At 45.7% G+C, this 18,862-nt stretch overlaps 1 protein-coding gene across 1 annotated transcript in view; it reads right to left on the reverse strand.

Moving 5' to 3' along the window:
- The window catches only part of TBC1D1 (TBC1 domain family member 1), a 156,152-nt gene that overhangs the window by 74,128 nt on the left and 63,162 nt on the right, over positions 1-18,862 (reverse strand). Inside the window, 1 exon segment of the mRNA XM_015418418.1 lies at positions 2,207-2,740. Within this exon segment, the coding sequence (XP_015273904.1) occupies positions 2,207-2,740 (534 nt within the window).

Below are 18,862 nucleotides of genomic sequence, written 5' to 3' on the forward strand. Positions count from 1 at the left end.
AATCCTAGCTGTGTGGGGACAGACTGCAGTTCTTCAGTAGTGAACATGATCAGAAGTATTTTCTTTGTTACTTCATGTCGGTTTCTTTAACGAAGGGACACATCAGACATGGAAATGGCTGGTGCAAATGAGTGTGGTTAAAGGAAGAGGGGTAGACCTGTAAGAACAGCAGTGAGCAAGAGATATTTTAGTTTTAATCCTAAACACAAAAGAGCCAGCGTGGCATCCACAGGTGCTAGGGTGACCAACAGTGTATTTCCTGGCACCGGTCTGCTTCCTCCCCAAAGTGCCCCTTTCCCTAAACGTACAGCCAGTCCTGCTTTCCCTCTACTCAGTGGTGCAGGAGGTAGATCAGAAGATCCTGGAGGCCATTGCCTTTGGGTCTATAGGAAGAGAGCATTCGGAAATCATTGTCCCCAGCACAGGAGGACATTGGGCTTGGAACCTACCAGTAGTTGTGATGGAGCCCACCTCCCAAGACAGACATTTTGTGGTCCTGCCACACTACCTTTTCTCAAAGTTCCAAAAGTGCCCAAAATGGCAACTAACAATGGACAGAAAATGGATTACTCGCTGCCGCCTGGAATCTCCATGGCAAGAGCAATTTCACACAGCATGACGTTAGCAACTGGGCCACCGTGGAGAACCACCCTGGTGTGAAAGTGGCCCACAACCACAAAGATGCAAATAGCAGCTGGAAGGAACATTCAGGTCAGGGAAATGGCACATTGGAGGGAGAACTTAACTCCTCCTCCCTCTTTTTGCAATCTGGATGCAAATCTGGATCTCACGGGCTTATTTTTTTTTAAAGAAATAAATTCTTAGGAATTAATTCATAGAAATACCACAGTCACATTTTCTTTGGCTCTTAGGTGTAGAGCTATTGCTATTATTACTCGTTAGCCAATATAAAGGAAACCATTATTTTTCTTTATCCTCAAATGAGTGGCCATAATGCAATTGACATATGTCCAGCTCGGAAAGAATTCAGTCCAGATTCTTGCGGAAAATTCTTGGACTTCCCTCTTGTGTTCTTTATGCAGCTTTATGCTTAGAAACCAATCAAAGGCTTCTGTCGACCAGAGCATGGTTGATAACAACTCAGTTCTGCCTTAAACTTCATTTCCATGCTAAAGCTAAAAGTATTATTACTCACATGTTAACTGAGTCCCATCTCTCTCCACGGTTTAGATATGTAGAGGAGAAACTCTCTACAATGGGAATATCCCCGGATTATTTAGCCCCCTTTTCAGATAAACAAGCCAATGCTATTATTAAACAAAGATTTCTTGACATCGAAAGGCAAGAATTTAGGGAACGCACAGCCAGCAGACGCTCCCGAAGCAGGTTGGGGACTTTTGACATGGGCTCTACTGCGAAGTGTCTGTCAAGTTTAACAGCCCCACATCGTCGCAGAGCATACATGCTTGCACGCTGTAATGTTCTGCCATCAGAGGTGCTTTTAGGGAGGTACCGCCAGATACCATATGTAGACAGACTTTGCCCTTGCTCTCTAAAAGATATGGAATCCACTACACACACCATACTTCATTGCCCCCTCGATAGGGATATCCGATCTCGTTTTATTACTCCATTTCTAGAGCTGGCACTCTGATAACTCAATTGTTCACTTTCTTCTGTCTAATTCTAATCGCGAAATAATGGAGGCTGTTGCAAAATTTTTATATTATGCAATCAGAAGACGAGGCTTGAATAGCCAAGTGTAAGTGACTGATGCACCTTAGTATTTTCCCGTATTTCCATGATGTTTTGTTCTTTCATGCCAATAAAGGTTTTGTGTGTGTGTGTGTGTGTGTGACATATGTCCAGCTAGGGTAGCTACAACCATTCTCCTCTCCTGCTTTGCCTCATTTTGACCATTCAAGATCTGCTTTTATTCCAAGATTATAAACTTCTCCCACTACCCTGAATGCAGCAAACCAATTTCATATGGGTCTGGAATGGCAAAAACTGGGTGGGCGCTGGGGGGACGAATTGGCAAAATTATGTGGCCAGCATGGAAGCGCACTAACCAAGCAGACCCATTTGACTCTTAGAGGAAACCATGCTGCCATTCTCCATCTATAAACATAAACACACAGTTAACTCAACTGCATTGGTTCAACTAGCAACATCCCACTGAATATCTGTTTCCCTGTACTGGTTATCCAGTGACCCAGAAAAGTTAGCAAACACAACATTTTACCGTGAACAACATTATTCGGTTCCCTGAAATGTCTGTCGGCTGCACCACATTTTGCCCATGGATAAATCGACTTCTTAAGTTCAGGGAAGCAACATCTTCATCAAAGGATCTGGTAAAGCTGTTACTCCTCAGGCCCCGGGATTCCAGATCTTTCCTGAAAGAAAACGAACGCAGCCCAGGCTGTGAGTAGGATTTCCTCATTGGCCTTTTCTCCTGTTCTTCATTTACTGAGGGTTGGAAGACAGATCGGAATTTATCACTGATGGAAAATCCTCCGGAGTGGTTGGCAGTTTCGTCTTGTGGGGAGAAGGAACCAGAGTCCAAGGTTTTGGTATAACTAACGTCATTAAACTTTTCAATACATTCATCTATGAGTGCCGGCGGTGCGTTTTTGTGAGCTACAGTCATTCGGCCACAGAATAGCACCTCAAATTTTTTGCTAAAGGGATCCTCGACGTCTGAAAGGTTATTCTGAAACTCTTCTTGACGTGCAATTTTCCCAGCCTGTCTGATGGTGTTTATAATCTCAGGCACCTGTAAGGAAATAACATATCATCAGCCAGTCATTCAAGACAGATAGAATTGGGGTTATGTGAATAAGTCTTAATTATTATAAGCTTTGGTAGAATTAACTGAGCGTGGGTTCATACATGCCATCACAGACCGTATTCCACATATTAAACTTCTACATCATTGAAACACAACAATTTTCAACAGAGTCAGTTTACACATGCAGTAAGGTAAATGGTAAAGGTTTCCCTTGCTCGAAAGCCAGTCGAATCCGACTCTAGGGTTGTGGTGCCCATCTCCATTTCCAAGCCGAAGAGCCAGCGCTGTCTGGAGACATTTCTGTGGTCATGTGGCTGGCATCACTAGATGCCAAGGCGCACGGAATGCTGTTACCTTCCCACCGAAGCAGTACTTGTTTATCTACTTGCAATTTCTTGCTTTCGAACTGCTAGGTTGGCAAGAGCTGGTACCAGAGACGGGAGCTCACTCCGTCTTGTGGCACTCGGGTCTCGAACTGCTGAACTACCGACACTTCCGGTCTGCAGTTCAGCATCTTAACCACTTGAGCCACCACAGCCCCTTACACATGCAGTACCATTGACCAAACGTTGAGTGATCAGGTGTCGGCACACATACTTGTGTGTGAACTTGCCTAGGAAACCAGAAACCAGGATCCAGACCAAAGGGCTCTGCAGGGTACCCTACGTGTGTTTTCATGTCCTTCATTCTCATATCATCCCCCCACCACAGAAGTTGTTCCCCAAAGCCTACAGATTCTCGAGTGTAATTCAACATAGCATGAGAAGGCTACAGCCAGAAGGAGAAACCAGCAAGCCCACTATGGATGCAAACTGACTTAGGTGCACACAAGAGAGAACTCTGGCCCTGATCAAAACATATATGCATGCACAAGTGTATATGTAGCTATGTTTACTTTGCTTGTATAGATTATATTCAGTCAACTCATAACTGACTAGAAGGGGTTTTTTTGTAGCTACATATACACTTTTTTCCCACGTTTATTTTTCGTATTTTCAACCTAGTTACAAACATTTCATTACCTTAGATTACACACATTTTTAGAGTCATTAGAACAAGTTACATGTCTTATACCAAGTATTAAATATTTTCTCTTTTCTTTTTCTTTTTTGCTATATGTTTACAGGTTTTATCCAGTTATAAATCCTTAACCATCTTTTATTCTGTATTTTTTGGTCTTTAGCCTGAAGTATTAAACTCAAGTTATCCATTTGCGCTAGCTCTAGGAGCTTTGTTATTAAGTCCTCTTTTGAGGGTGTTTTTTCCATTTTCCAATTTTTAGTCACTAATATTCTCGCAGCTGTTATGATATATATTAATAAATATATATCTTGCTTATCATAGCCTTTTGGAATTATATTCAATAAGTAGGTTTCGGGTCTTAACACAATATCTAAGTTTAGTATTTCTAAAATAACTTTATGTACCATTTTCCAGTATTTTTTGTATTTTACTGCATTTCCACCACATGTGGTAAAAGGTCCCCACGTTCGACTTACATTTCCAACATTTATTGGATGTTTGCGGATAACACTTTGCAATTTTATCTGTAAAGAAAGGTCAATTACAATATTACTTTTGTGGCTTAGGAGCCAATGCCCTTGGGCCCCTACTATGCCATTCCAATTGGCCATGTAAATAACAACCATGTGGGGAAACTACTCACCCTTGCCCGGGTCACTGGGGGGAAATTTTTAGAGTAATCTTAAACAGGCCTACTCGGAAACCAATTCCATTTTAGTCAATGGGACTTACTCCAAGAAATGTGTTCTTAGTACTTCAACCATGTCATTCATTCATCTATATAGCTTTGATTTATTCTTGTAGACGACAGCAGTGGATTGGACTATACAGAAATGGCTTCTGCACCTCAAAGGTAGCATTTAAATGGGGACAGATGGCTTGTCTTAAAGACACACATCTTGATTCAAGTCATAACAGTACTAGGCTGTATAATAAAAAGTTCCCACACAATTGCTTCCCACTTCACAACAGAAATGTTTGCTTATACATAATATTATACTGTGGATGGAAGGTGGCACGGTATAGATCATCCGATCTTGGAAGCTAAGCAGGACTGGTACTTGGAAGGGAGACCACCAGGGAAGACTCTGCAGAGGAAGGCGATGGCAGACCACCTCTGCTTCTCGCTTGCCTTGAAGGCCCCTTGCAAGAGGTTGCTCTAAGTCGGCTGTGACTTGGTGACACTTTACACACACACACACACAAAATATTACACACATAAAAAATAGGCAGTACAGAAGTAGAAAATATAACCCTCTCCCTACGGAAGTAGATAAATGCCTCTCCCCCCCCCCCAATATCAAAGGAACTCCATCTGGAAAACCATCTCTGGCTTTATTTGGGTATTTAGTTCCTTTTTTAAAAGAGCAGACACAAACCTGATGTGTAACTGTAACAGAGGCTTTCCCCTGGGATCTAACAATTATCTCTCTAAGGTCATTTTATGGGTAACAGACGTATCTCAACAGCATTAGTCATAAGTCGGAGGAAATGAGAGTGATCCAAAAACGAATCAGGAAGTATTACTTCATTTTCTGAGCATGGTGTGTGATTCAGATGGCCAAGGTACGGTTTGACTGAACTTTAAACTAACAGCCGGGAATAAAAACAGTAGAAGACCAAGAAGACACCCGGCAGCGGACGGTAGCTACAAAAATGGCATTGTTTGCATTTGTTGCCAGTCTGGCGTGAGTAATGCCTTTACCCTTCCTTCATGCTGTGACTAGCAGAGTCGAAGTACTTGCTGAAACTGAGCACACATGCATGGCCGGTTCTCTGGGCAGGTCACCCAAGCCATGACCCAGGGAGGCACAAGGAGGGTGACCATAGACAACCGGGGCGGGAGAGAAGTGACTGGCATTTCTGGGGGCCATGCCAGTGTTGCTACAGTGCTATGAGCCCAGGCGAGGAGGGGTGTACCTAGGACCAGCCCTGTGTCTATGTTGCTGAGAAAAGGCTTCTATGAATGACGGATACCCGAGCCTAATTTCTTCAGTTACCAGAAGTTGACTGACTCTCTCACATTTCTACTTTCAGTTTCTTCCGATATTTATCAAGCTGAATTCTTACTATTTATTAACATTGCAACTACCAAATCAAACTGGCTGGCTGATTTTCAAACAGTAAGCGGCAGAGGAGCACGGCGTCTTCTGGCAGAGACAGCGCAAAGGCTAAGCGTGAGTTCACGCACGCCCTAGTAAGTGAGCTTAGGATGGCAGCCTGAGTGTTCTAGAAGAAGGAGATTGGATTTATACCCCGCCCTTCACTACCCAAGGGAATCTCAGAGTGCCTTACATACTCCTTTCCCTTCCCCTCCCCACAACAGACACCCTGTGAGGTAGGTGGGGCTGAGAGAGCTCTTGACAGAAACTGCTCTTTTTTCAAGGACAGCTCTTGTCAGAACTACGGCTTGCCCAAGGTCACCCAGCCAGGTGCAAGTGGAGGAGTGGGGAATCGAACCCGGTTCTCCCGGATTAGAGTCCGCGCACTCAACCACTACACCAAACTGGCTTCTAAAGGAACGCGGGAGCGACACATGGAGTTCCACAACGAGTTCCACCCAAGTTGGGTTCCCCCTCTGTGCCAGTTCATGGCAGGCCTATGAAGTTTGAAAGGCACTATACAGGAAGACGATGATGAAGAAGAAGAGTAGGATTTATACCCCACCCTTCACGCGGAGTCTTGGAGCGGCTTACAATCTCCTTCCCTTTGCCTCCCCACAACAGACACCCTGTGAGGTAGCTGGGGCTGAGAGAGCTCTGAGAGAACTGCTCTTGAGAGAACAGCTCTGAGAGAACTGTCACTGACCCAAGGTCACCCAGACAGCTGCATGTGGAGCAGTGGGGAATCAAACCCAGTTCTCCCAGATTAGAGTCCGCTGCTCTTAACCACTACACCAAACCGGCTCTCAGCCCGTCAGCCCTAGTATATGTGTGCTGAAGATGTTGTTGGCATGTGTCAGGGCCTAAAGGCCTCTTTGTAGGCCTGCCATGAACAGGCACAGAGGGAACCCAACGTCTAGTCCCTGATGCATGCCAACAGCATCTTTAGCATACCCATATGAAGGCTGACAGGCCTTGTAAAGGTAAAGGTAAAGGTTCCCTTGCTCGAAAGCCAGTCGAATCCGACTCTAGGGTTGCGGTGCTCATCTCCGTTTCAAAGCCGAAGAGCCAGCGCTGTCCGAAGACGTTTCCATGGTCATGTGGCCGGCATGACTAAACACCAAGGCGCACGGAACGCTGTTACCTTCCCACCGAAGTGGTACCTATTTATCTATTTGCAATTTCTTGCTTTCGAACTGCTAGGTTCGCAGGAGCTGGAACTAGAGATGAGAGCTCACTCCGTCATGCGGCACACTCGGGTCTCGAACTGCTGAACTACCGACCTTCCACAGCCTGCAGTTCAGCGTCTTAACCACTTGAGCCACCGCAGCTCCAAACATACTGTATAAATATACGTAGAAACATAATGCACAATAATCAGAAAAAACAATAAACAACAAGTAGCAATAAAAACAAGAAAGCCCCAAGAGCAAAACCTCTAAAAACATAAACAAAGCAGACTGAAATGCACTATAAGAAATAAAATAGAGAGTATTTTATTTACTTCATTTATAACCCACCATTTCCCCCCAAGTGGCTTATAGTGGTATAGTGGTTAGGAGCACAGACCCTCATCTGGGAGAACTAGGTTTGATTCCCCATTCCTCCACATGCACCTGCTGGGTGACCATGGACAAGCCACAGTTCCCTCCGAGCTGTTTTCTCAATAGCAGTTCTCGAGAGAGCTCCCTCAGCCTCACCTACCTCACAGGGTGTCTGTTGTGGAGAGAGGAAGGGAAGGAGATTGTAAGCAGCTCTGAGACTCTGAGTGAAGGGCAGGGCATAAATCCAATCTCCTCTTCTTCTCCTCCTCCATTTAATCCTCACAACCACCCTGCGAGGTAGGTTAGCCTGAGAGTGTGCGACTGGCCCAAGGACAACCAAGTAAGATTACAAGAACTTGGAAAACAGGTAAAAACAAATCACACAACAGAGAACTTTCAAGACAAAAAGCAATGAGCCTACGAGAAAAAACGGGAGATGGACCAAAAAAAGAGGGCTTTTTAAAAATCCTGAACCAAAAGTTTAACAGAGGAGGCACCAGCGGGTGGTGGTTGGGAAGGAGTCCCACGCCTGGTGTGCAGCCACCCCAAAGGACCTATCACTGGTGGCTACTCACTCCGCTTCATTCAGTAGGGTTGCAGACTAGGCCTCTGAAGCCGATCCTTGCAAGGCTCCTATAGGTAGGCCAAGTCCCCCCGGGGGGCGGGGAAACCCCCGCCCCAGAGGCCCGTTCCCCACCGCCGCCGGATCGGGCCCCGGGGGGACCCCACCCCCAAAGCACACGACGTGTACGTCACCCGGAAGTGACACGACCACGCCGGCACGCTGGGGACGGGGCCACGGTCATCCAAGGGAAAACTCTATGGTTTTTCCTCGGATGGTCGTGGCCCCGCCCCCAGCGTGCCCGGCGTGGTTGCGTCACTTCCGGGTGATGTGGTTGCGGTGCGCGCGCACACATACTCCCGAAGCGGCGCTGGAGTCCCCTGCTCCAGCGCTGCTTCAGACTTGGCAACCTTACCTACAGGACAAGGAAGGCCTGTTCCTGTTTTCCTGGGAATGGACCTGGCCCCTGCCTGTTGACAATTCTGGAGAATAATAAAACCACCTGCCAGAAAATGCACACACCGGACGATAACACCTGCCCATCTATATTTTGTCTCTAACCAACATCCAAAGTTAGCATGTTTATTTTGTCTCTAACCAACATCCAAAGTTAGCATGTTTACTTTATTTGAAAAAGGAAAGAAAAGCCCTAAACAAATTAGGAGACGGAATTCTATTGCTATTTTCGCAGTCTCTCGTTTGCTTCTGCAAATAAGCATGGATTCGGGTCATGCTAAATGCACAACTAGGTCTTTCTCAAGGGCCGTTAAGTAGTTGAGATTTCAGTTTAGCTGTGCAAATAATGGTTTAAAAATTGATGCTCACAAATACTTGGAGGCCTGAAAACAAGAAAGGCTTATTCACCAATCCAGGATTGATACTGGCTCTGGGACACTCTAATTATGACAGTTATTCTTTAGCTAGTTGTGTCTATTTAAGCATGCAGTTTATTGGGTATAGTTGTTTTATTAGCTTTTAGCTCAAAACCAGCTTTTAGCTCAAAACTAAACCCCACTTCTCTCCATCACAAAACAATTTGTTTTAGCGGCATAGGAAGTACAAGATGGTTAGAGCAGGGGTGTCGAACTCATTTGTTATGAGGGCCAGATCTGACATAAATGTGACCCTGTTGGGCCGGGCCCTGTGTGTCATAAAATGTAGCAGAGATATAAACTTTATAAAGTACACAAACACAAAGATTTTTTTTAACTTTAAAAACATGCTTAAAACATTAGCTCTCTAAGCTGTGAACCTAGTTTTGATTTATCGACATTCACCACAGAAATCTCATGCTCAGAGTTCTAAGTCTAGGACCCAAGTTAAAACATAAAATGGCCAAGTGATTAAGAGAGTCTGGCGAAGCAAGCTATGATGCAGCAGCAGCAGCAGAACTGGAAGCAGGCGATGGCCAGTTCCACGGCGGGCCTGATGGAAGCCCTCTGGGGGGGGGGGGCCTGATCCGGCCCCTGGGCCGCATGTTTGACACCCCTGGTTTAGAGCTAACTGGCATAAGCTTTATTAGGTACTGTGCAGATCGAGTTCTGTTTCCTTGCTCCCAGAATCCATAGGCACCTGCTGCAGTCAGCATTTCTCAGCTGAGCTATGATACCAGCAGTGAGCCTGACTGGCCCAAAACCACTTGGGGAGAGGGACTGTGGGAAGATAAATGGCAGGTGGAAGGGGCTTTTCTACTTCCCATTCACTACCAATTGCTTACTTCATTTATACTCTGCCTTTCCCCCCAACTGGGACCTAAGCAGCTTACACTGTTCTCTTTTCCATTGTATCCTCCCAACAACCCTGTGAGGTAGGTTAGGCTGAGAGCGTCTGACTGGCCCAACTTCAGCCAGCCAAGCTTCCATGGCAGAAGGGGGATTTGAAGCTCAGTTTCCCAGATACTTCTACAACACTACATCAGCTCTCACTATATCAGCCCTTATTTCCTCTTCTGACAAGACTGGATCGGATCCAGTTTGAAACATATCTTTGCTCTCAGATTGAGTTACCTCTATCAAATTGTAAACCTCTTGATTGCACTCACTGCTTAAATTGTTCAGTATATGCTGAAGAAGACCCAAAGAGAAAGCACGCAGCCTACCTGTCGGCATTGAATTCCCAGCTGAAGAACAAATATTTCGCTATTACATCACAAAGTAGTTTTTCCTCCCCGTCACATACACTGTACATAAATAAAACTGCTAATACCAAATTTGAAATTTCAACATGTTTTATTTTACTACAAGTAGTTATGTCAGGGAAACACATCTTTTATACTTCGTACGGTGAGCAGAAAGTGCCCCCGAACGTTAAAGAAATGGGGGGGGGGGAGAGTTTCAGTTCCTTTGTATGTTGTCCTTTGTAGCCAACTTTAAACAGAGTGAGATGGAGAACTAGTCTGTACACAAAGGTTTTTACAAATCTGCTTGGATAAACGATTAGGGAGTGTTGTCTACACAGCTGTGTAAAGGCTTATTGTAAGTAGGATCCCATTGATGTAATTTCTGTACTACTTAGTGTGCCATGTGAATACTTATGTTATGCTATGAGAGCCAGTTTTGGTGTAGTGGTTAAGTGTGCGGACTCGTGCGGACTCTCATCTGGGAGAACCGGGTTTGATTCCCCGCTCCTCCACTTGCTCCTGCTGGATGACCTTGGGCAAGCCGTAGTTCTGTCAGAGCTGTTCTCTCAAGGACAGTTCTGGAAAGAGCTCTCTCAGTCCTGCCCATCTCACAGGGTGTCTGTTGTGGGGAGGGGAAGGAAAAGGAGTTTGTAAGCCGCTCCGAGTGAAGGGCGGGGTATAAATTCAATCTCCTCCTCCTCCTCCCTTTCTGGTGGTTCCAGGCTTCTAAAATCCTAACACACTGGTTACTGAATGTCCCATTTTGTTGCTGGTACTGGCTCACTCTGTGTAATCCTCCTCGAGTCTCTGTGAGAAAGCCGGACTACAAATAACATAAACGAACAAACAAAAAGTCTGTACTCCACGTTCAACCAAACCTGCACACCTTGATTCTTTTCTTTTAGAACTGTAAAATCATGATAACCATTTTCCCCCCATTTTCATGTTTGAAACCCTCTTCAGAAACACCTAGTGATTCTCAGTTTACCCGTGTCATCTGCCCTCCCGCGTGATATGGACTGCCAGTCCTCCCACCTTACAAACATTACTAAAATTCTTCCACACCAGCATTCTTTGCTTGTGCCCCTTCCGTGCTTTCTGAGAGAGAAAGAAGGGGGCAGGAACTTGGAAGCTGCTCTGAAAACAGTGTGAAGTTCACTCAGGCCGAGAGATCCCAAAAGATATATTTAGTTTTATGGGAACATTTTTTTAAAAATGCGTGGGGGGGGGGGGGGGACCTGCTGCCGTAGTTCAGTAGTCTTGCACGTCACAGGGGTTTTTCCCTAGAGACTGACACTTGTTTGTATTAAAGGAGGGGCCGCAGTTCTCATGTGGCCAGTGTGGGTTTGGTGTCCCTTTCCACGGTGCTTCCTGTTTAGAAGTCAAGTGGTACTCCGGGCAGTCGTCATTCTAGAGAACCAGGCTTGAAACTACAAGTTTCCTGATCATGTCACAGATTAAGTCTGCAGCGGACCCCTGCGGCCTGAAGGGCGTTATGGATCCGTTCCCGCTCAGCTCTGGCCAGAGATGGAAACTCCAGACACTGGACACAATAGGCAAGAAAACCTTCTTCCACTAATGGACCAGATCAGGTGATACCCCCTAATCTCTATTTAAAAACTTCTGGATAACATTTATTCACGGGTATGAGCAAGATTTGAAGGAGCTGCGGTGGCTCAAGTGGTTAAGACGCTGAACTGCAGGCTGTGGAAAGGTCAGTAGCTCAGCAGTTCAAGACCCGAGTGTGCCGCATGACGGAGTGAGCTCCCGTCTCTAGTTCCAGCTCCTGCCAACCTAGCAGTTCGAAAGCAAGAAATTGCAAGTAGATAAATAGGTACCACTTCGGTGGGAAGGTTAACAGCGTTCCGTGCGCCTTGGTGTTTAGTCATGCCGGCCACATGACCACGGAAATGTCTTCGGATAGCGCTGGCTCTTCGGCTTCGAAACGGAGATGAGCCCCGCAACCCTAGAGTTGGACTCGACTGGCTTTCGAGCAAGGGAACCTTTACCTTTACCTATGAGCAAGATTTGAAGTACTGTATCCTAACCTGAGAAATATTGTTTGTGGGAAAGCTAATATTGAATCACCAGTTACTTCGTTTTCTCCTCTGCCATTGGCTCCTAGTAACCCTCCCTTGATTAATACCATAAATATATCTGAAAATCTGGACACAATTACTCCCCTGGATTCTGAAGATATACCAACTACCAGGCCAAGGGTTCCATTAGAACCGAACATAATAGTGGATAACAAGTCTAAAAATGGTACACAAGTTTCTGGTATGAGCAACTAATCTGGATGGCCCAGATTAGCCTGATTTCGTCAGATCTCAGAAGTTAAGCAGGGTTGGCCCTGGCCGGTATTTGGAAGGGAGACCTCCAAGGAATACCAGGGTTGCGATGCAGAATGGCAAACTACCTGCGAATATCTCTTGCCCTGAAAACACTCACGGGTCACCATAAACCGGCTGCGACTTGATGGCAAAAAGAAAAGAAAAAGAGCAACCAGGAAATTTACAGTGCAATCCTATGCAGAGTATTTCTAAGACCACTGAAATGTAAGCCTCGTGATCAGGGGTCATTTAGTAGAAAAAGAGGTGCAGGAGCTCATTAGCGTAACTCATTAGCATGACTTATTTGCATATGCCACACCCCCTGACATCACCGGAAGTGTGTCAGAAGGCAGCACTCACCGCTCAGGCTCCACTGGACTGTTTTGGATTGCTAGCTATTGGGGGGGGGGATGTGCAGATCTGTCCTCGCAGAGGAGGGAGAGCTTGTACCTGAATAAAACTTGGTCTTAAAGGTGCCACTGGACTGCTTTGGGCCGGGGGGCCGGGGGGGAGCTCTGCAACTTACCTGGCTGCTTCTTGCTCTGACTGAGGGCTGCTGGGAGCAGGGGGGTGGGGCTTGTTGCATGTGCCCGCCCCCTGGGCTCTTTACTGCAGGAGCTCCGCTCCTGTGCGCTCCTGCAGGAAATGACCCCTGATTCCAATTGACAAATTCCGCATAGAATTCTACTCCTCCTCTAGTTCCGTACAGCCGTTGATTGTCCCACTGTCAGCTATTTGAGAGCCAGTTCTAACATCATCTTACAGAGCCAATCTAAACAAACTGTATGTTTGGATGCTTCCACCACTTAAAAAAAAGAACATGCTTTCCATGTAGAAACTGGCATGCTTTCTCTTTCTCTCCCAGGCGTGCTAGCTTTGTCGCAGTCAGGGAATTGTGACCCGTCATGTGATCCTTCACATCCATTCTGAACTGGGGTAATCCCCAAAAGGTGTGCCCCACACGATTACTCAGAACACAACGACCAGCCCTCCGTTACAACAGCCCCGCAGGATTGCTTGTGGTTAACCAACCTGGGCACACTGTGGTTAAATGGCTAGAAGAAGTGCAATCTCACAACAAGCTGAACCACATCTCATAAGCAGGATGGAAACTTCACAGGGAGAGACTCAAGCCAAACTAGTTTGCCGTGGGGAGGGAGCATAATTCCCCCATTAAGACATAAAACATATCTCAACTAACCTTATTCATTCTTGTTACAAGGTAAAATGATAGAGAACAGGCCCCATAGGATAAAAAGGCCAGTGGAAACACAAAGGAAAGTCCCACTAGCACAATTATTTTTTTAACCTCATTAAGACCCAGCCTTTCTTCTCAATGGTGACCCAAAGTGGCTTACAGCATGCTCCTTCTTTCCTCCATTTTCTCCTCACAAATAACCCTGTGAGGTAGTGGAACAAATTTAGAGTTCAGTGGCACCTTGAAGAAGAAGAAAAAGAAGAGACTGGATTTATACCCTGCCCTTCACTACCCAAAGGTGTCTCAGAGCGGCTCACAAGCTCCTTTCCCTTCCCCTCCCCACAACAGACACCCTGTGAGGTAGGTGGGGCTGAGAGAGCTCTGACAGAAACTGCTCTTTTTCAAGGACAGCTCTTATCAGAACTACGGCTTGCCCAAGGCCATCCAGCCAGGTGCAAGTGGAGGAGTGGGGAATCAAACCCGGTTCTCCCAGATTATAGACTCCGCGCACTTAACCACTACACCAAACTGGCTCTCTTAAGACCAACAAAGGTTTATTCAAGGTATGAGATTTCGTGTGCCACCTTGAATAAACCTTTTGTTGGTCCTAAAGGTGCCACTGGACTCTAAGTATGTTCTACTGCTTCTGACCAACATGGCTGAGTACCTGGACCTGTGAGGTAGATCAGGCTGAGGCTGCGTGATTGGGCCAAGCTTCCACGGCAGAGAGAGGATTCAAACTTGGGCTTCCCAGATTGGACTAGGATCTCTCACCACTCTACCACATTGGCTAAATCCCACTGGCCCAAGCCATATACATAGACCAGAACAAATATAGTGTGAGGTAATACTTTAAGTCCCTTGAGACTTACTTGAGAGTCCCTTGGACGGCAAGAAGATCAAATCAGTCAATCCTAAAAGAAATCAACCCTGACTGTTCCCTGGAAGGCCAGATAATGAAACTGAAGCTCAAATACTTTGGCCACCAAATGAGAAGGGAGCACTCACTGGAGAAGACCCTGATGCTGGGAAAGATTGAAGGTCAAAGAAGACGGGGACGGCAAAGGAGGAGATGGTTAGACAGTGTCATAGATGCAACAAACATGAAATTGAGCAAACGTCAGAGGACGGCAGAAGACAGGAAGTCCTGGCGGGATCTGGTCCATGGGGTCGCGAAGAGTCGGACTCAACTGTGCGACTGAACAACAACAACAATACTGTAAGAACCACCCACTAAACCATTGTCAAAAACTAGGTTTGCAGAACAGAGCTCACAGATGAAATTACATGCCTCTTAGCAAATACACAAACTTCCTCTATAGGGAGACCAAATTTCTGCTTTGAGAAATTTAATTTATTGTTTATTGTGGAATCGAATGTTACCTAGTTGACAATGGAAGGGCACTGTGCCATAACGGGATTCAGATTTTACCTTTGGCAGACCCTATGCCAAGGATGTATTTAGTACAGGATGTAAGGTACAGTTGCTATTAAGAGCCTTCAATTTGTAGTGGAGAAAGAGAATTAACTGGAGTCCGGAATACTGGTTAATTATTTAAAGGAGGGGAAAAAGAGAAACAATAGAACAGCTTAATATCTCTTTTAAGCATCTCCCTAGCATTTAAACTGTCCACAGAGTAGCTGCCGTTTCTTCTCCTCGACCCTCGCTCTTATATTGCATTAGAAACAACAGGTAACACATTACGTTCCTAGCTGTACTTTGCCATTTACTGGAAGCAACTTCCTAATATTCAGCATGCATTACTATCATGCAAAGCTGGAAACGTACTGCATTAAGTTCCATCAAAAAAGAAAAATCTTCTGTGACAGCACTGGACAGTTTGACCTGCATTTCAGGTATATGAAGCTGCACATAGCTACTATTCGCTCATATTCCCAGATTGGGAGCCCAGAATCTAATTATGAACTAGACCAGGGGTGTCAAACATGTGGCCCAGGGACTGAATCAGGCCCCCGGAGGGCTTCTATCAGGCCCGCAGTGGAACTGGCTGTCTTCTGCTGCTGCTTCCAGTTCTGCTGCTGCTGCATCATCGTAGGTTTGCAGCTTACAGATACACACCTGAACAGCATACTCAAGATTGCAACAGCACAGACATTTTGATGCAATAATTCAGAGCAAGAGGTGTCAGTTATCAGGCACTGTTAAATAAACAAAATATTGCAAGAGTGCTAATGTTTTAAGCATGTTTTTATTTTAAGTTAAAAAAATGACACCTTTCTGTTTGTGTCCTTTATAAAATTTATGTCTCCGCTACCCGACATTACATTTTATGACGCACGTGGCCCGACCCAACAAGGCCTCATTTATGTCAGATCCGGCCCTCATAACAAATGAGTTTGACACCCATGAACTAGACCCTCAACTTGTTAAAGATGCTGAACTTGCCCCACCTTGTGTTCTGTAATAAGAGAGATGGAAGAATCTTCGTCAGCCTAGTAGGCTAGCCAAATTCTGCTGAGGGTGGCGACGCCCGGTCCCCTGAAGCCCCTTCCTGCCACTCAATCGAGTGGTGGAGAAAAATAGGAGGGATGTCACTGGCGGGGGTCCCCCCTCTCTACAGTGAGTCTTCCATTAGCTGCCAAACGTGCACAGTCCTACAAGCAGCCCTATTCTACCACCTGCCTATATCACGTTATAATCTTGGGATACTTTTCCTGTTCCTACAAGTATGCACTTTCTGACCTTTTGGCTAAGAACAAGTGAGTTTGAGGTCGTCTAGTAACTTGGCTCACCTCATCAATGCCTTGGTCCTTCTGGCCAAGTGGCTAAGAAAGAGTCGTGCATTTCAAAATGGGACATTTATTTTATTTTTTAAATTTCATTTATTTTTAGACTCGTACTCTGCCCCTCCCCTAGATCGCAGGGCTCGGGGCGGCTCACGACACCACATGCATCCTCTCCAATGATGGGGTGTTTCCTGTGTCAATTACAGGGCTAAAATTACAGGAGGAACGACATGCGAACTCAACGTGAATATCAGAAGGTTGTTTCCGGTAAATGGAGAAGTAAGGTTAGTGTGTAGGCCGAGGTCTTTTAGAGACTTTTATACAAATGAGATTGGCAGACTTATAACATTTGCCCATATACACTTCTAAACTGAAAAAAGTACTCCTTTCTATTTCTTCCCTAATACATTCTGTCAACTATTAATTTATAACAGAATCCCTATCCTGATTCCAGACCAGATTACCAGCAACACCAGGGATGCTGGAGTAAGGTGAGAAGAAGAGATTCTTTAGTACTCAGTACACGTTAATTTCTCCTGCAGTTTTAGACCTATAATTAGAACAGGAAACATGCCTAACACTGGAGAGGATGCACATGTTCCATTCTGAAACCATGCCACAGGTGTCTTTCTGTATTGCTTCTGCTAAAAGACAGTTGGGTGCACAGCTTTATCAGCTTCCTCACCAGTGTTCCCTCTAAGCTGAGTTTTCGTTGTTGTTGTTCAGTCGCACAGATGAGTCTGACTCTTCGCGACCCCACGGACCACATCACACCAGGCCCTCCTGTCTTCCGTCATCCTCCGGAGTTTGCTTAATTTCATGTTTGCTGCATCGATCACACTATCTAACCAGCTCATCCTTTGCCATCCCCTTCTTCTTTGACCTTCAACCTAGCTCATGGGTTTTTAGCCTACGGCTCACACATTTTTGGCTTCGCTCAGGAAGGGTGGCTCCAGAGCAAACTAATTGATGCAGCAGCCAAATCGCTCACTCACAACTTTAATGCCAGTAGCCCACAAAGTAGAATTTTTGCTCACAAGACCCCAGAGCTTAGAGGGGGCATTGTCCTCACCACAGAATACTGACTAGAGGGTTGTTATAGGCTGAATTCCCATACAAAGGCTATGAAACTGCTACGCATTCAGGGACATTAGCCCATATGACGTAACCCAATCCTGTCTACCTTGACCACCCAAACTGTTCACGTCCCCAACAAGGAGAATGACACCTGAGTTATGATACCAGGCCTCTCTTTGCTCATCTTCTCCTTCTTTCGCCTCCCCTTCTGTCCCCTTCCTTGTAACAATGGCAAAAATTATTTTCTTTCTTTCCCTTGTACCTGAGGAAGTGAGCTCACGAAAGCTTGTACTGGAATAGATGTTGTTTGAGATGCTGCTGCTTTTCTGTTTGGTTTTGCTACAACAGAGCAACACAGCTGCCTCACTGGAATTACTTGTACCTGAAATGACTCCCCAAGGCTTTGGGCAGAGGTTTTCTTCAACCCTGTTAATTTACAACCTCTGAGATGCTGGGAATTGAACACCTGACCTCACAAATGCAAAGCATGCATTGTAGCACATAGCCACAGTGCTCCTAGAGGTTCAGTTCGTGCCTTCCTCCCACTATAAAGAGAGAACTGTCTACCATTTTTGACTGCAAGAATGATACAACAACCCTGCTATGTGAAAGCAAACGTAGCTCCCCAGAATACGCTGAGAGAAAGAAAGAAGAGATGGTTATAAGTGCTTCTACAATGAAAGCAGCATTGAGAAAACAAAAATTGTACAACATATGCAGAAACTAGGTTTTTATCCACTGCCTTCTTTCTATTTAATACCCATGCAAACATGCCCCTCTGTAGGATGCCATTCAATAGCAAAACAGGAAAAATAGCAGCCTGCAACAAAGAACTAAATTTGCAAATTCATCAATGCAACAGGCATATACTGATTACCTGCATGGGACCATTTCAGCCTATGGCCTTATGGGGAAAAGCAATCTGAATCTAAAGCCCTGGCATCTCAGGATACAGCAGATGGCATTGATACATTTCAGGTTCCGGCACGGCACCACCAGTTTGGTGTAGTGGTTAAGTGCGCGGACTTTAATCTGGGAGAACCGGGTTTGATTCCCCACTCCTCCACTTGCACCTGGCTGGATGACCTTGGGCAAGCCATTGTTCTGATAAGAGCTGTTCTTGAAAAAGAGCAGTTTCTGTCAAGAGCTCTCTCAGCCCCACCTACCTCACAGGGTGTCTGTTGTGAGGAGGGGAAGGGAAAGGAGTTTGTAAGCCGCTCTGAGACTCCGAGTGAAGGGTGGGGTATAAATCCAATCTCCTCTTCTTTTTCGTCATGCTATGGAAGGTCGCTGGGTGCCCTTGGGCCAGTCGCAGTCTTCTCAGCCTGACCTACCTCAGCAGGGTTGTTGTGAGGGTATAAATCCAATCTCCTCCTCCTCCTCCTCCTCCTCCTCCTCCTC

The sequence above is a fragment of the Gekko japonicus genome, unplaced genomic scaffold (genome assembly GCF_001447785.1).
Source record: "Gekko japonicus isolate JY-2015 unplaced genomic scaffold, Gekko_japonicus_V1.1 scaffold55, whole genome shotgun sequence".
NCBI classification, from domain to species: domain Eukaryota; kingdom Metazoa; phylum Chordata; class Lepidosauria; order Squamata; family Gekkonidae; genus Gekko; species Gekko japonicus.